This window comes from Accipiter gentilis, chromosome 3 (assembly GCF_929443795.1).
Source record: "Accipiter gentilis chromosome 3, bAccGen1.1, whole genome shotgun sequence".
Lineage (NCBI taxonomy): Eukaryota > Metazoa > Chordata > Aves > Accipitriformes > Accipitridae > Astur > Astur gentilis.
This window is the reverse complement of record NC_064882.1, coordinates 38957080-38973601: the sequence shown is the minus strand read 5'-3', so window position 1 is coordinate 38973601 and position 16522 is coordinate 38957080. Positions and strand designations below refer to the sequence as shown.

The 16522-nt window shown below is 43.4% G+C and overlaps 1 protein-coding gene across 12 annotated transcripts in view; it reads left to right on the top strand.

The window, feature by feature from the left end:
• Positions 1-7980: 7980 nt before the first annotated feature.
• LOC126035144 (E3 ubiquitin-protein ligase RNF4-like) overlaps positions 7981-16522 on the top strand; it is a 50773-nt gene continuing 42231 nt past the window's right edge. For 6 of the 12 annotated variants that reach the window (XM_049793281.1, XM_049793294.1, XM_049793316.1 and 3 more), the window contains exons 1-5: positions 7981-8117; positions 8594-8714; positions 9652-9731; positions 12103-12112; positions 13753-13918. In XM_049793281.1, the coding sequence (XP_049649238.1) occupies positions 8109-8117; positions 8594-8714; positions 9652-9731; positions 12103-12112; positions 13753-13918 (386 nt within the window). In that variant the 5' untranslated portion in view covers positions 7981-8108. Of the gene's footprint in view, positions 8118-8593; positions 8715-9651; positions 9732-12102; positions 12113-12218; positions 12589-13752; positions 13919-16170; positions 16220-16522 lie in introns of those variants that run through there. The other 6 variants (XM_049793309.1, XM_049793300.1, XM_049793271.1 and 3 more) reach the window with 3 other exon arrangements.

The window sequence follows — 16522 nt, the reverse complement described above, 5'->3', positions numbered from 1 at the left end:
CCTGCTCTCAGATGAAAGGACGGAGGAATAGAGGAATCTCAATAGTCCAGCTGTGGAATTTTTTCCTTCAGAAGTCACAAATAGCCCTATTGCTACTTTAGGATCTGATGCATAAAGTCATCTTCAGAATCAATGTTTTGAGGAATGTAGAAGAATGTGAGTCTTTTAGGAAATGTATCAATATATTCCTATATTGATAATTTTATATCACTATAGCCTATTGATTTTTCAGTGATGACAGGTCTTGCAACAGAATACACAGAATAACATTAAAAATACCACATTCCTCCTGACAAACACAGATAAGTTGATGTTGGAGGCAGTAGATCCCACCCAGAACCGCTCTGCCCCTGCCCTCTAGAGTGCCTTGCCTAGTATTCCTTTTCCAGATGTGGCACACAGAAACCTCAGGTGATCCAACACAGAGCCAGCAAAGATCTGGTAGGACTCGTTAGTGTTATATTAGAAAAGCAGCTGTAATGCCGTTGGAGTCAGGTGAGCTCTGAAGCAATACAGCTGTATTCACACTGCTGCCTCAGCTCACGTCTGTGGCACAGACCATCCACAACCTGCTTAATCCACACACAGATCACCGAGAGTCAGCAAAGCCTCTACTACTACACTCATCACCCTTCGCGGAAACACAGGTGGATGAATAATTCATGATTCATTCATTTACACATCTGTTACAGTATTTGCAGCCAAGAAGAGGAGGATAAGTGAAGAAGGGTGACTCTTAAATGATCTAACAAAAGAGACTTACAAATCAGAGGTTTCACCTGTCTGATCTTAGTGACCCTTTCAGTGCCAAAAGCTGCACATTCCAGAGGTCTCTTACTTGTGTAAATGGCCAGACCACAAAAGCCTTCACATGCAACTGCAGTGCAACGAGGCCCAGATCACCTAAGGAAGACCAAGTGGTTTCAGCCCTGCCGTGAGCATCGGGCACAGGGTGCTCACCCCTCCTGTAAGACGGTCGCTGCTGGGTGGCACTCGGCTCCTTCTTCCAAATCAGGTAACGAGGCAAAGCCCATGCTCAGTGACTGCCTGGCCAGGTAATCCCACCTGCCCTAGAGAGCACAGGTATTTTGTTATTCAAGTGAAACCAAAGACACAGTTATGTTGGCATGGCAAGCGCAAAAAAATAGCTAGTACAAATCGTGAGCACCCTTCACCCAGGGGAGGAGAAGGCAAGAGAAGTCACCAGGAAACGCTACGAGTTTATCAGCAACCAGGCAAGCGGCCGGGCACGGGGCAGCAAGATCCAGGAAAGGCCAGACGATCCTTGCATTAAGGCAAAGCAGCTGGGGAAAACCCTTTTTGACGGTGAGGCGAGGGCATTGAAAATCCTCTGCGAGTGTCTGTTACACTGAGGATCTGGGCTACTCATGCCACACAGCCCCCACGCTCACCCCGCCTACCCCCGGCACCGCAACGTTGCTGCTTCGGCCGCTCCTTTCGGGGTGCGCCGGGGCCGAACTAACCCCGGGACCGAGGAAGCGTTTCCAAGGGGCAGCCGCCACCTCTGAGGGACGGGGCACCCCGCCGGGAAGGGCCGGCAGGCCCCGGGCAGACCCGCACAGGCCGCAGGGCCGCTCCGCCCGCAGCCGCCCGCGAAACTACAACTCCCAGCATGCCTCGGGGCCGGATAAGAGGCGGGCCCGCTCGCCTCACCGCTTCCTAATTGACGTGCGGGACGGCCACTCCGCGAGCCGCAGTATCGCGGTCTCCCCAATGGCGGGAGAGCGGAGGCGGGCGTTGCCCTACGCCGCTGCCGGGCCGGGTGTTAAGGGTGAGCGCTGCAGGCCGGGGGCCTCCGTCGTGGGGGTGGGAGCGGCGGCCGGGAGCCGCACCGGCGCCCCCGGGCCCGCCCTGCCGTTCTGAGGCGCCCGGGGCGGCGGGCGACAGGTGAGGGGAGGGAGGGGAAGGGGAGAGGAGAGAAGAGGAGGGGGAGAGGGCGAGGGCAGGAGGGCGGGCAGCCGCGCCCGGCCGCCGTGGGGGAGGGGCGGGCCGGCACTGTGGGGAGACGGGGCTTCTCCCGCCGGTGCGGGGAGCTGGGCCCTGCGCGGCCGGGCCGGCCGCCCCGCCGCTTCTCCAGGGCGGGGACGATGACCTGAGCCCCTTCTCCCGGGCGCGGAGCGGCGGCACGGCCCTGCCCGCAGCTGTGGCGGCCCTGAGGGGCTCCCCCTCAGCCGCCCCCGGCCTGCCCTCGCTCCGCCTGGGGGGGCCGTGTCCCGCTTCCCGCTCCCCCCTTTTTCCCCGGCTGTGTGGTATTTTTATTTTTTTATCACCGCCGCTCCGGGAGGATCCGGGGCCTGCGAGCGCCGCTGCCCGGCCCTGAGGGGACCGGCCGCGGCCCCTCCTGCCCCCCCGCTCCCGGCGGGGGCGGCGGCAGCTGGGAGGTCTGTGGGGGGAGAGCCAGGCCTGCGGCCTTTTTTTTGCCCCCCCCCCGTTCCCTGGGAAGGGAGGCGAGCCCGTCCTCGCAAACAGGCTGCTCGGCCGCTTGTGCTGCTCGCTGGGTCGTGAAGCTGCGTTTGCTGCGAGGGCCGTGGCGAGCGTGTCCTGACGTGGCTGAGGGAGACAAGTGCTGGAGGAGAGGCGATGGCGTTCCTCCTCTCACACGGAGGGGCAGGAGTGGCTCAGTGCATGCTGTGGATGTAGCCCTGCGTGAGGCTGTTAGCCTGTCCTCCCGTTTTGCGTGACAGCAGGAGCAGAGGGAACGCTTCTCCTACCTCAGCGTCCCCCTACACCTCCATTACAGGTCGTGAAGAGACTCAACTTCTTTCTCCTTTCTTCTGTATCTGATTTTGGGACTACTGAAAGTAAGCTGTAGCCTCTCTCAGAGAAACTGCTGCACGTAAGAGCAATGAGGGGCTTTTCGTCCGGCTAGTCTTTATCTTTTTTTGTCCTTTCTGAAATAGGACATCTGACCAATGAAAAGTTTTTGTATGTTTTGTTCTGTGGGCGTTTTGTTAGCTGCTTTGTTTTGTTTTGGATTTGGGTTTTTTGTTGTTGTTTTGGTTAGGGTTTTTTTGTTGTTGTTAGGCGGCTCATAAACATATGTCTTATTTGTCTATATGTGTAGCAGACTGCTTAGAGCAGGCAGGCTGGTATATCTCTACGGTAGGCTGTTTATCTCTCATTTTTACTCTTTTTTTATCTCTCATTTTTACTCTTTTTATAGTGCATCTCACGAAGCTTTTGTAGTATGGAACTGCTTGACCTAATTGGATAAAACATAACGGACTCGGTCTCTGGTTTTTTTTCTAAAGTTGGTGTAGTGCATCTGAAAAAATGAGAACGTCTTTGAAGGTACTGGAAATACACACGATACGAAAGTTTTGGAGGAGTAAAATGGCACATTGCTGCTCCCCGTGATAAAAAAAATTTAAGACTAGCACTTTCTGACTGCTATGTACATCTTCTGACCGCAGAATTTTTTTTTATACAGGCTGCTTCTTTGATACCGTGTTTCCTGTTTTTAGGAGTGCAAAGAGAGGTCTTAAGAGTAGAAATGAGAAGCAAAGTCTTAAAGGCATAGCATATCATGTTTTGACAAATACAGTGTATACTCATTTTGTCACCTGTGCATTGCACACCCCAAACGTTTAGACTGACATTATTGCTTTCTTCAAGTAGTTACTTTAGTGTATTTGTAATGTTTAGCATGATTATGAAGTGTTAGTGAGACATGGTAAAAACGCTTACTTCTTGCTTAAGCTCATTCGTCTCAATTCATGCTAAGCATGTGGGAGACCTAGACTTTGTTTTCAGAGTGGTGTAAGAAAAGTTTTCATTTTGTGTTGCCCAGAGAATTCATTTTTTTGAATTGTAATTCAGACATGTTAAATTAGGTCAACTTGAACTCAGTGAAAGTGTTAACTATAGAGGAAAAAAATTTAACAGGAGACTTAAATGATGAGTATAGGAATCAATATTCTTTTACTCCCACTGTAAACATTCTTAATTTATATGGCTTCTATTTTTCTCAAGTATCCACCTGTACAGAGAAAGGTTGGTGGATATAGTCCTTAAAATGCCAGTGAGTTAGCTAGAACAAACCTTGAACTTTGTTGTTATGAGGACAACACTACTTAAGCCTTTGAGAGCACTACATAACAGGAAAATTGATTGCATGTGCAGAGAGAGCTCTGCGTATGAGAGGAAGAGGGAGTGGCTTTTGCTGCTATCGTCCTGCAGTGGTGCAATAAAAAAGTCTGTAAAAGTTAAAAGTATTTATTGGCTTGCTAAGTTGATCTCCTAAGTTTTCATATTAAAAAAGTTCTTCTTACTGTTTTTTAAGAACTTAATTCTAGAATTTTGAATTTATGTCTGAATGCATCTTTCTACAAGTGTTAATAGATGAGCTGACTAACAGCTTCAGCTGGAGTTATTTGATGCTTATGGGTTGGGAAGTGGGGGTTGATGCAGTAACTCTATTTGTATTATCCAGTCTTGGTGCTGGGCTTTGTAGTGACAGCTGGAGGAGGAGCATATAGACCTTACAATTTAATTTGGGCTATCTAGTCCTGTATAACAAATCATGCTCTTAAATGTAGTGGTCATGAGGTTTTGAAAATCTTTAAGGACTTCTAATTGGTGAGTATGTCTCTAAATGTGCAAAACATGGAACTGTTTTGTTTACCTGTGTTCTTGTGCACTACTAACTTGATCCGTGATGTATTCAAGAAAGTAGACTAGGCTTTATTTTTGCTACCAACTCTTACAGTTCAGGTAATTAATTTTCAGTGAAGTTTCTCAAGTAAGCCAATAACGTGGGAATCTACAGCCCCCCAGAAGAGGTCTGTTCTTAGAAGACAAAAATGTTGCTGGATCATGAGACTCCTTCCATAGCCTTAATAAATTCCAGCAGTCTGATTTTCTTTATAAACATGACTCTCTTGATTTGGGTTCTGTTGATACTGATGAACCTGCCTGTGATGATTTATTTTAAGCTGGTTTTACAGTAATGAGCTTCCCCATGGGTATCCATTCTCAGCTTTCTTCTTCAGAAGAAGCTTCAAACGAGGTTAAGATTTAAGCCATTAGTACCTGGAACTTGTGCCTTATGTGTACTCTCTGCATTAAGTATAACATGTCTACTGCCAATGTTGTAAGATTCTGAAAATTAAACCATCTAAATAGCAATGGTGCGCTCTGTCACTTGGTTTGAGAAGTGGCTCTGTCTTGTGTTGCCTTTGAGGTCTGATATTAGATCCTCTGAGACGTGTCGTGGTAATCCTATAAATAATCTGTTCTTGGTATCTTGGTGAAGAAGTGTGTGAATATTTAATGTGGGTAAGGTTTCTTAGCATGACAGGTGTTCTATTGTGTATTACTTGATTTTCTTTTCACTATAATTTTCAAATGTAAGGTTGGTTGGTTGTTTTTTGTTTGGGGTTTTTTGTTTTTTTTTCTTTTTCTTCTGTGATAGCTCTTCTTTGGCACTTAAGCCACTTGTGGCTGAAGAGCATCTGTGCAACGTTTTATGTTTGGAGTCATCCCAGGTGCTTGCTCCCCCCATATTTTTAACCCTTTCTAAAGACACTTTGTCAACATACTATTGCACTGTGGTGTGTTCATTGTTAAATCCGAAAAAACAGTGGGACTTGTGAAAACTTCTGGCTGTCTTGCATCTGAAACCGTGCTGCCTAGTGCATACATCAGGCTTGGGTTTTGCTGTCTTTCAGCAGTGCAGATTGCTCTAAAATGTTCTATTTAAAAACAACTATCAATTTGTAATTTAAAATAAGCTGATATAAAGTTTATTTCTTATAATCCTCAGATGTCTGTACCAGCTAACATTTCCAGGTTTTTAATGTCCAAGTATTTTTTTCCAGTTCCATATCTGAGGGGAATCAAGGCAAATGTATCTTGGCTTTCTTGATGAAATAAACTTTTAAAGAATCTAGTGGCATAACTTCTTAATATACCTCATATGTTGCTCACATCTTCTTCATCCTTCTGCTGTGTGTGGAAAACTGCTTTGCCTTAGTTATTTTCCATTTCAGTTGTAGCTGTTAGATAAAGATGGTGGCTTGTCTTTGAGCAACTAGGTGGAAAGACCAGATGTGCTAGGTTTAGGGATGATTATCTCCCTTGCCCCCATCCCTCATCCCTTGTGCTGTGTGTCCTCCTTGCTTCACCTTCCTCTTCTCCTTGTTTCCTAAAATCTCCAAACCCATGAATAATAATCATGTGGAACGAGAAACTCCTATAGCACCTAGAAAATGTGCTCACAGAACAGTCTCTCCAGTTTGTTTCGTATGACTGTGAAATTAGGCATGGTCTTGTTCTAAAAGTTCTTGTTCCCTATTCAAAAAAAAACCAGTGGAGTGAGTAAAATAGGATCTTCCCAAGAATGTTGATAGGGTTGGCAGAAGAGCTTGCTTTCTTAACAAGTGAAATGAAATCTAGGCTTTAAGAAACAGTAGAGTGAAGTGTGCAAAGAGAACTCATGTTACCTGGACGCGGAATGTTATGAAAATGGTTGTGTGGGAGAGTCCTGCACTGAGGAAGCAGGAGACAAACTCAGTTCCCAGCTTTCTCTGGTAGGGAGCAAACTCTGAGCCTTAGTCTTCTGTGTTCCAGGTGAGAACATAAGGCAATTTGCTTACATTTGCAAGAAAAACTCTTGAAAAACTATACACATGTAAGCTTAGAAATTAAAAAAAAAAAAAAATCTTAAAATTATCAAAATTTATTAGGTTCATATTGGGAGAGGGAGTTATGCATAAGAGCTCTGAAAATTTGATCTACTGTGACCAGAATCTGCCTGTGCTCACTGATTAAGTAGTCCAAGTCCAAAAAGAAAAAAGAAAAAAGTTGACTTCATTTTAGCTCTTGCAATCCAGTGTCAGTTTTAAAATTAAAAAAAGGGAGAAAATTGAGTGGCGTTTTGCATTGCTTAAAACTGTGCATAAATATATCTTTGGGCTTAGTAAAAGTACTAAATTTAGTGTAAACATTACTCGAGCATGTTTTGTTTTAATAATGTCACAATGCAGTATTAATGGGTCTCTTAAGAAAATAAGTGATTGAAGAAATGCAGAGAAAAATTTTATGAGGAAAAAAATTAAGTCAGGATTCCTTTAACTCAAGGTTATGATTGTCTACTACTGACATTGCATCCCACTGAACGGTCTCCATATTGCTTAATGTGAGAATAGGTTTGTAGTGTGTGTGCTGGTCTTTGCAGCGTAGATCAAGGTCAGTATTGGAAAGACAATTCTGCAGTTCTTGTTCAAGGTAGCTGGTTTTTTCCTGGTACCTCCACTGTGTCCCCCCTCAGCTCCTCACTGTGTTTTGGACACATGATAATTGTACCATGAGCAAACTTTTTCAGTACCATGTCAGGTAGTCATAAGTGGCTTTACGCTTTTCACCTCTTTCAGCTTAACAGTTCCCTGTCTGGTGGGTAGGGGCATATATGCACATACTGTTACCAGAGAGTAGCTACTGTAAACCCATATTCTTTTGCAGATCTGTGAGTGAGAAATTGCTCTGCTCCACTTGCTTTGGATTCCTCCCAAGCTGTTCAGTTCCCACCTGTTGAAATCTGGAGGAGGATTAGAAAACTGCTTATCTAGAATTTTTTGTTCTCTGAAGATGGCTGCTTATGACACAATTCCCTGTGGTTCCTGCCCATGCACAAATACTGCCTTGAGAGTCCATCCGTTGCTTTCAGTTCAGCTGAATTGGGATTCCTTAATATTTTTTGAGTCTGCTAATAAATGAGCTTTTTCTGGTGTTTAGCTTAGGAGATGGGCAAGAATGACTGAGACTTCAGGCCCAGCTGTGGGTGTCCAAGGCTCAATGACCAAACTCTGGGACTTCTCTTCTAGCTTTGGACAGAAACTGGTGACTCAGGAATAGGAATCTTGGAGAGGGGGGGTGTATTGGAGAGAACAAGCATTATGCAGAGGTAATCTTCTCTCTTCTTTTCTTACAGGGTTGGAAGAACATCGTTCTCAGACCCTGAGAAATCTGGACTTTTTTTAGCAGTGTGCTACCTAAAGGAATATAAGGAGGTGAAACCTGCAGCTTCCTTGCAATTAATTTTTTGATATTTGTACTTCTCTCTCTGTGGCTTTAGATCAAGAAACGTCATGAGCACAGTAAGTATTTTACTACTTGATGCAAACCTGATTCTTAAAACCTGTTGTTTATGGTACTTCTGCAAATGTTGTTAAGAGTTTGTGGTAAACATGCTGGAACATAAGCATATAAAAACCTCATGTAACTTCATGTTCTGTGATACTTAAGATTTTTAATCTCTCTAGGTGCTAGCAGTAGTTCAGAAATGCTTACAGTATGAGCAGAAACCTGGTATAACTGTGAACTAGTCTTCTCATTTGCAAACCCTCACGATATGTTTTTGCTTTGTGACCCAGCTGGTAAGAGGTCTGGGGTGATGTCTTTTCCCTGATGCGATGCATCCGCGTAGGGGTGACGCATGCCACCATTTGATGCATATGACAGCCTTTCTGTGGAGGGTTTTGTGTATCCCTGTGTGCTTTCGTCGGTGCTGCAAAGATGAGGGCCACATTAATTTTCCTCTTAAAGAAGGCGCTAAGGCTTTTTTCTCCCTTAGACTCAACGAAAGCGCCGTGGAGGAGCAGTTAATTCTAGGCAAGCTCGGAAACGAAACAGGTTGATGGCTTCAACCACAGAAATGGCTTCAGAAGCAGAGCCAATAGAACTTGAAGAAAGTGGTAAGCTTTCTTTTCAACTTGTTAAGAACACAAATTGCTTCTGGAGGGTTGGGGTCCCACTTAAGGTGTGGGTTTTTTCCTGTTTGTAGGCCCTTTACTGGGGAGGAAGGGAAAGCTCTTCTTTTAAAATCATCTAGTATGGCACCTGTAAACAGCAAGCCTACTGACAGCTGTGATGTGATATATTGAGCACTGGTGATAGATGAGTTGTGTGGGAAAGGTACTCAAGTGCAGGTCAAACATCTGAGTGTCTAGTCTGACGAGCTGCGAGTCACTGCAGCTGCCGCTGGAGACAGTGGCAAACTAAGTTTGGGAACTCCCAAGTTCTAAGAAGAAAGCGAGAAGTTTGTTGTGCCTTGTCCCTCAAGGGAGAGGCAGTACTTGGTCAGTCCTTTTTTGGAAGAAGTATCAGGGCTTCAAAGCCTCCTTGACCTCCTAAATGGATATTTAAATTGCCACCTGAAACCCTAGGAAAGAGAAAAAGTAATTGGTGGCCTCCAGAGAATTATATGGCTTTTCCAGTATTTGCTGTGCATTTGACTATGAAAGGTTGGAAGAGACATGAGACAGGAACATTTACAGCAAGGTACTGTACAATTATTATATCCTATATGATTTGTGTTTTATCCTGTGTGATAAACATTCTGCAGTGTTAGATGAATAATCTGTTGCTGTGTACCTCCTGCAAGCTGTTGTCATACAACAGAACTGTATGAGGAGCTCAGCCGCTGTTCTTCTTGCATTGCAACCTGCAGAAGGCAGCGTGGTAATGCCCCGTGTGGACTCCTGAGGGCAGAGCTTGAGTGAAATGTTGGATATGTTGCTGCAGAGGAGAGGGATAGGGCAAGGTTGAATCATACCGCAGCCTCTTCCACAGTGGCAGGCAATTTTATTCCTCTTCCATCTCTCATCTTGTCTCTAATGTTCTGTTTTTAAGCTGGTGAGGAAGTAGTAGATCTCACATGTGAATCTTCTGATCCTGTAGTCGTTGATCTAACTCACAATGATTCTGTTGTGGTAAGTAGTGAATAGCGCACTTATCTAAATCTTGTGGTCGCATTAGGTATGTGTTGTCCTCCCTGATAGAATCTGACTTCAAGGATAAGTTTTCAGTTCGAAGTTGACTTGGCATGGCATGAAAGCCATGCGTTACAGGTCAACAGAGAAGCTGCTCTGGAGCTGGAGCTTAGCAAAGCCCTTCTTGGGCACCGCAATACCGCCCTGTTTTCCCGGACTGTTGTGAATGTGCATGGGTACTTTTCTTGAAGAATTGCTGGTTAAATGTCGATACAAAAAATGTAACCAGTTTAAGCAGTCTAGAGGTGATCCTGTGCCTTTTCATTGCACAGACATGGTGATAAACGCCTTTCAAGTATGACATTCTCTAAGGATGTAGACCCCTCGTTCACTAAGTGTTAGTCTAAGGATCAGAGGATGTCTGGTATACTCGTCATGGCGCAGTCATGAATGTTGATGAAGAATCCTACGGATAAGTCCTAAGCTTGGGGAATCTGGAAGACCGAACGCTAAGGCATGGAAGAATTCTGTTGAAATGCGTATTTGACCTCTATTTGAATATCTGTACAGTAAAAGGCAGCGGATGTCATGAATGCAGAAGTAAAACTTAATCCTTCCGAGGTTTGGGTTTGGGTCTGGGTCGTAGTTTACCAAGGCCTTAGATATTCAAAAAGTCGTCGTCTGGGCTTGTCTTCTGGCGTCTCGATAAGTAGCCTGGCTTAAAGGGTTAAAACACGGCTTGGCTTTGCCACTTTAGATAGAGTTCCCGATCAACCCCCAATGGGCCTGTGAATGCATCAACGTCTATGAGTATCACTTCCCGATAGTGGCAGAGTAATCTAAAATAGCTTGCTGCTCCAGAACCTGGGGAGAATACATACCAGCGATGGCTACTGTAACATAAGGAGATGCAATTTCAAGCTGAAGCTATGATAGGTGTATCAAAGATACAGGCGAATGACTTAAATAAAAAGCGAAGGAGGTAACAGTCTGTGACTTCACAAATACAAAGTGTTTAGCTGCAACGTCAGTTGAAGGTACTCCTGTCAGAGAGATGCCAAGCGCAACTGTAGCTGACTGTGGTACAAACTAGTTCTGGTTTTGGCTGGGATAGAGTTAATTGTCTTCCTAGTAGCTGGTATAGTGCTATGTTTTGGGTTCACTGTGAGAAGAATGCTGATAACACACTGATGTTTTCAGTTGTTGCCCCGCAGTGTTTAGACTAAGTCAGGGATTTTTCAGCTTCTGATGCCCAGCCAGCAAGAAGGCTGGAGGGGCACAAGAAGTTGGGAGGGGACACAGCCAGGGCAGCTGACCCCAACTGGCCAAAGGGGTATTCCATACCATGGGATGTCATGCCCAGTATATAAACTGGGGGGGGCGGGGCTGGGAGGGATCGCTGCTCGGGAACTAACTGGTCATCGCTTGGTGGGTGGTGAGCAATTGCACTGTGCATCACCTGTATATTCTAATCCTTTTAGTATTGCTATTGTCATTTTATTAGCGTTATCGTTACTAGTTTCTTCCTTTCTGTTCTATTAAATTGATCTTATCCCACGAGTTTTACTTTTTTTTTTTTTTCCCCTATTCTCTCCCCCGTCCCACTGGGTTGAGGGGGAGTGAGTGGGAGGCTGTGTGGTGCTTAGTTGCTGGCTGGGGTTAAACCACAAGTTTATTACTCCGAGAAGTCCTTGAAAAATCTGGGTTTTTTACTGCTGTTTCTAAAGCTAGGATAGTATTCGATCCAGTCCACAGTGTAGTTTATAACCTCAGTTCTGGGATGCCACTGCTGCCGTGCAAACCTGAAACAAGCAGCAGGAATAGCATGGAGGTATCTCCTGCTGGGATTGTTCCTGAGCCCTTTGCAAAGGAACGGCCTCAAACTTTGCAACGTCGTCCGCATTGCCCCAGCTCTGGTTCCAGCAAAGACAATAGTGGGGTTGGGGTGGGGATTTTTTTCTCCAGCAGCTGTTAACCTAAGAGGAAGCGTTTATGGCTATCACACCTGAATTGGCCTGTTTGGGGGAGGGAGAGGGCAAGAATGTCCTCCAGCCTAAATCGGATTAGGGTGCTGAAACTGGGGAGCAGGGAGGAGGGTGTTCAGGTGGTTCGTAAGCTGCTTCCATTTCTATCCCTTTGCAGCAGCGTAAGCAGAACCAGAAGCAACCCCTTCCTTATTTTCAGAGCAGTAGCTAATTTACTACTACTTCTAACATTCCTCATCAAAATAAGAGAGCGATATCCTAGCCTTCTCAGCTTGTTTCGTTGTAATTGCTTAGCTTTGTCTGGTGTTTGTCTGTAACGCTAGAGGTGCACGCCAAAGTCTAATTGTATTTTCTTTTCTCTCCCTTCCCACATCTGTTGATGCAAGATTGTTGAAGGTAAGCTGACGTTTTACAGTTGATAATGGAATTGGCCTAAACTTAAATTTCATTTTTGTCTTTTCCAAAGGACCTGGGCAGCATGGATTGAAACTGCATTTACCAAAAGACAAAGCACAGTGCTAAAGTATCTATCTGGCTGGCCAGTGTCTCAGAGAACGGATCCAATCTGTGTTTGATGGTCACTGTCGGAGCTTGTAGAAAATATCTGAAATGGAATAGATCAAAGCTGCTCAAAATATGTTTGTTTTATTTTCCAAATACAGAATTTCTGTAAGCCCAAAGATGATGATAATTTTAATTAGCACTGGAATATCTGCTTTGAATAAAGAAAATGTTGGAAGATTTTTTTCTTTTAGCCTTTATTGCATTGAAGGAACTAAATAAGAATGTTATTTGTGTTCATAGTATTCGCTTTCATTCTCTAGTCCAACATGCCTCAAATTTAGCACTGAGAAGCATTAACAAGTGTGCAGGTTTGTCTTCTACTTTAGGTCTCTATAGTTATAGGTATAAAGAAGTTAATGGTTTACAGCTTTCAGATCTCCTGATTATAATGTCTGAGATGTATTAGTATGTTGTTAGCTGCTTACTTTAGAATGTAATCTATTCTGTGCTCTGAATGAAGCAAAAGCAATTAAAAAATGCTTGCAATAACAGTTGTAGCTGAATACTTATGCAGGAAAGAACTTTAATTTTGTGGCTATTTATGCAACTTTAATTCATTAGTGCTTGATTATTGTTACATGTACACTGGACTTCCAGAGATAATTATTGCATGTTGTTTCTAATTGTTAAAAACCAAACAGTAGTTCTTTAAACTTTGGATTTTAGAGACCAGGAATAAAAAAATTTTTATGTCCTTTTATCTTGAGCAATATAAGTCCATTTTCAAGTTTCCTTAACTCAGGAGGAAGATGATGAAAATGTCTAAGGAGACATTGCTTAAAGTATTTTTATAATTTTCCAGTACTACTCTTAAAAAGATTCATTTTATAGGAAGTGCTTTTGAGTGGGGAGGTTTGGTTAATCACAGACAAAAAGTGTGGAATAGTTTAGCATCATACCTGGCTAGAGCAGTGAGGAACCACAGCAGCTCCATAAATTTACATTTTTAGTTTTAAGCATCTCTTCCATCACTTCTGAAGCTTTCTGAACAAAGCACTGTTTTACCAGGCCTTTTTTTTGTGTATGTGCTACTTTGCTGTGCTACTTAAGCTTCAGTCCCCTCTCTCTCTGGTATCACACAGCAATTGTTGCAAGTCCTCAACATAATAGCGTAGCATTCTTTGTTAGTACGAATCGGGAGAGCTTACTTTCCTTTATAGGGGAGATCTATTCACAGGTAGTATAACTATATGAAATTTAGGACACCGAGAATCTTTAAGATCATGTTTTAGCTGTTTGTAGGGTGAAAAGAGCAAATGTTTTGTGTTGATACACAGCAGAATATTCACAACGTTTGGAAGTGTTCAGCCTTAAACTAGTTTCCTAAATACTAAGATTGCTTTTAACCCAGCTGACTGTTGTCCCTTTAAATTATGAGCCATTATATTCTATTTACAATCATGCATTTCAAGGAAAGTTCCAGGGAGAGAGATAGATATAAAAATATGTAACTTATGAAAATTAAATTACAGAGAATCAACGACAAAGGAGAAATCTCAGACTAAGAAGCCAGCGACAGTCAGACAGCTGTGTACTGAGTAGTGATGATGAAGATGAAACAAGAGATAATGATGTGTATGTGACAGATAAAGTATCTCGAGAATTGGGACCACTGGAAGATGAAACTGCAAGTTCTAAGTATGTATGCCCTATGACCTACCAAACACTGAATTTTGCTTTTTGTATACATATAGGACCAAGTTATATTATTATAGCCTGGCTTAACTTTGCAGTCTTAACTTCCTCTAGTTAATTCCTTCTTTCAGTGAGTACAACATAACATTTCACATGATGACCAAATGATACTGTTTGCACTTCAGGATAAAATACCAGCCCAAGCCAGATGTACAACTTTGCTGCAACCTTCAAGATGGGGGGGGGGGGGCAGGGGTATGGCAAGGAGAAGGAGGGAGGATTAGTCACAGGCCATAGCTCATAATGTATTGCATTTACTTTGCATGCAAAGCTCAAGTAGTGATGTTAGATATGGAAGTGTTTTCACTGGTGTTGATGAGGCTTGGTATCAACGAGACTGGCAGGCAGCAGCCTGGCAAATTCCTGTAAAAATTACTATTCATTCACTGCTTTTCTATGCACTGTGCCAGTTAACTGCCTTTTTCTGTCAGAGTGGTAACTGTTCTTCTAAAGTGTACTTGCAAGGCGATTGTGGAGGTAATACTGTTATGGTCAGGTTTTGTTCTGTCCCACATATGTCATGGAGCTCTGATGTGCTTGCATGTGAGCTGGTGATCTCACTGTTCAGGTCAGGTGCCTGCACAGTGAAGACCCCATTCTGCAGAGAAACAGTAATCTCCTGCTATAGGAGCACTCCATTATGTTAAGAAAGATGCAATGTATTAGACTAATTAAATGAAATCAGGTGTCCATGTGACTAAGGAACACAAAAGAACATTAGAATTGTGGTATAAACATTTTTTTAAAGTGTTTGGGGGCAAAAATACAGGTTTTAATTAAGCTGGTGTGCTTTGAGCCTTTTAGATTACCGGAGGGCAATGTAGGAGAGAACTTGAGTATGGATATTTCAGGTGTCAGGTCTTAAACGTGCCACCTAAAGGGCTAATGCTATTCTAAAACATAGTGCATTTTGCCGATGGATTTGTAGATTTTTAAAAAAAATTCTGGTTGTTAACTATGTATGTGAATAAATCCCACTGATTAGTTAATATTTTGTTCCTTCAATCTCAAGCTTCTCTGTTAAAGCGTGTGCCTTCCTGCTCTGTTTAGGTAAGGCTAAAACAACTCAGTCCTGCAGTATTTGACGTTGACCAAAAGGTACTGATGCTGGAGATTGCCACAGAGCTGTCTACAGTGTTACTCTGTAGTGTTAGACTACTCTTGCTTATATGAAGGTTATCATCAAGTGTAATTAATTACTGAGTTGGTATTATAGCTGCTGCATAAAAAGTTTGAATAGTAAAAATGGGAGAATTAATGGAGTTAAATTATCTATGTGAATCTAGGGATAGACATTAGTGGTGCTCACTGCTTGAATTTACGATTATGGATACAGGATATCTCACACTTTCTGTTTAATCAATTATAAATTGTTGCTTAGCATGGGTGGTGACATAATAAAGCCAAGTCTATGGTAAGGACTTATGAAAGCAGCTACTGTGATCATTTAAAATAGAGATTAATTTATAAATAAAAGTGGCAGAAAGCTCTTCTACTTGCTGATAGAGAATATTATTTGGCACTTATGGTATGATATGTTCCTTATGCAGAATAGCTATGTCTGTTGGTAAGTGTGCGTGCAATACAGCTGTCCTTGAGGCTGAAGACAGGAGAAGTACATCTGTAACCTCAGCTTGGTAACCCACTGGTCAGAAATAGAAAGTTTAGAAATTTATATTTCTTCATGTTAGACAGTTCCTGACTTACGCTTTATAAGGAAGGAGTTCCTGGTATGAGTATGTTACTGGGCTGGGATGTTGCCCTAAATTAGAATAGGGGATGTTTTAATTTCTGAGAACCTCTTTCACTTCTAGAATGAACAGTTTCCAAAGGGCAGCTAGGTGCTTTTGTTACAAAACTCTTGTTAATGTCCTGTGGAAGATGAAGACTGCCGTGCATATACTGCACAGGGCTATAGAGTGCTGTTATTTCTAATGACAGAGCAGGGTGACTGGCTGCATCCTCCCCTAATGAAAACCAAGATGCTGTTTCCTTTAGGTAAGGCAGACCCTAACTGCTTAATAAATGCAACAGCTCGAGAGAGGGAAGGGTACGCAGGGATCTTCAGATGAGGTGCATCACGGCTGGTCTGTGCAGTCGGATGATTACATGACGTTTTTTGTATTGGTAACCCTCAGTGTACGGTGAAATTAATGGATGCATGTTCTTTCTGGTTTTGTTCTCTCTACCGCAAGGCCGTCTGGTACCGTTAGCTGTCCGATTTGCATGGATGGCTACTCAGAGGTAAGGATCCACGTGTTGTCGTTGTTTCTTTTTTGTCGAAGGGAGAACGGGGCAGAGGGTGAGCTGTGAAACTGTTGGGTTATGTGGGAGGCTACAGACAGCTGGCTTGAAGTACAGACCTTGGTTTGCTGGTGAAACTAGCTTGTAACCCAAAGTCATTTCTTAGTGGTGTACCTAGAGGGCGAAACACTTTCCAAGCTGGCACTGGAGGATCTTTGGGTTCCTTATTATTCAAGTAGTCATGTGCCTTTTCCAGATACTCTTAAGTCCTATTAGCCTGGTGCCAGTAGGCCAGCAAAGCTG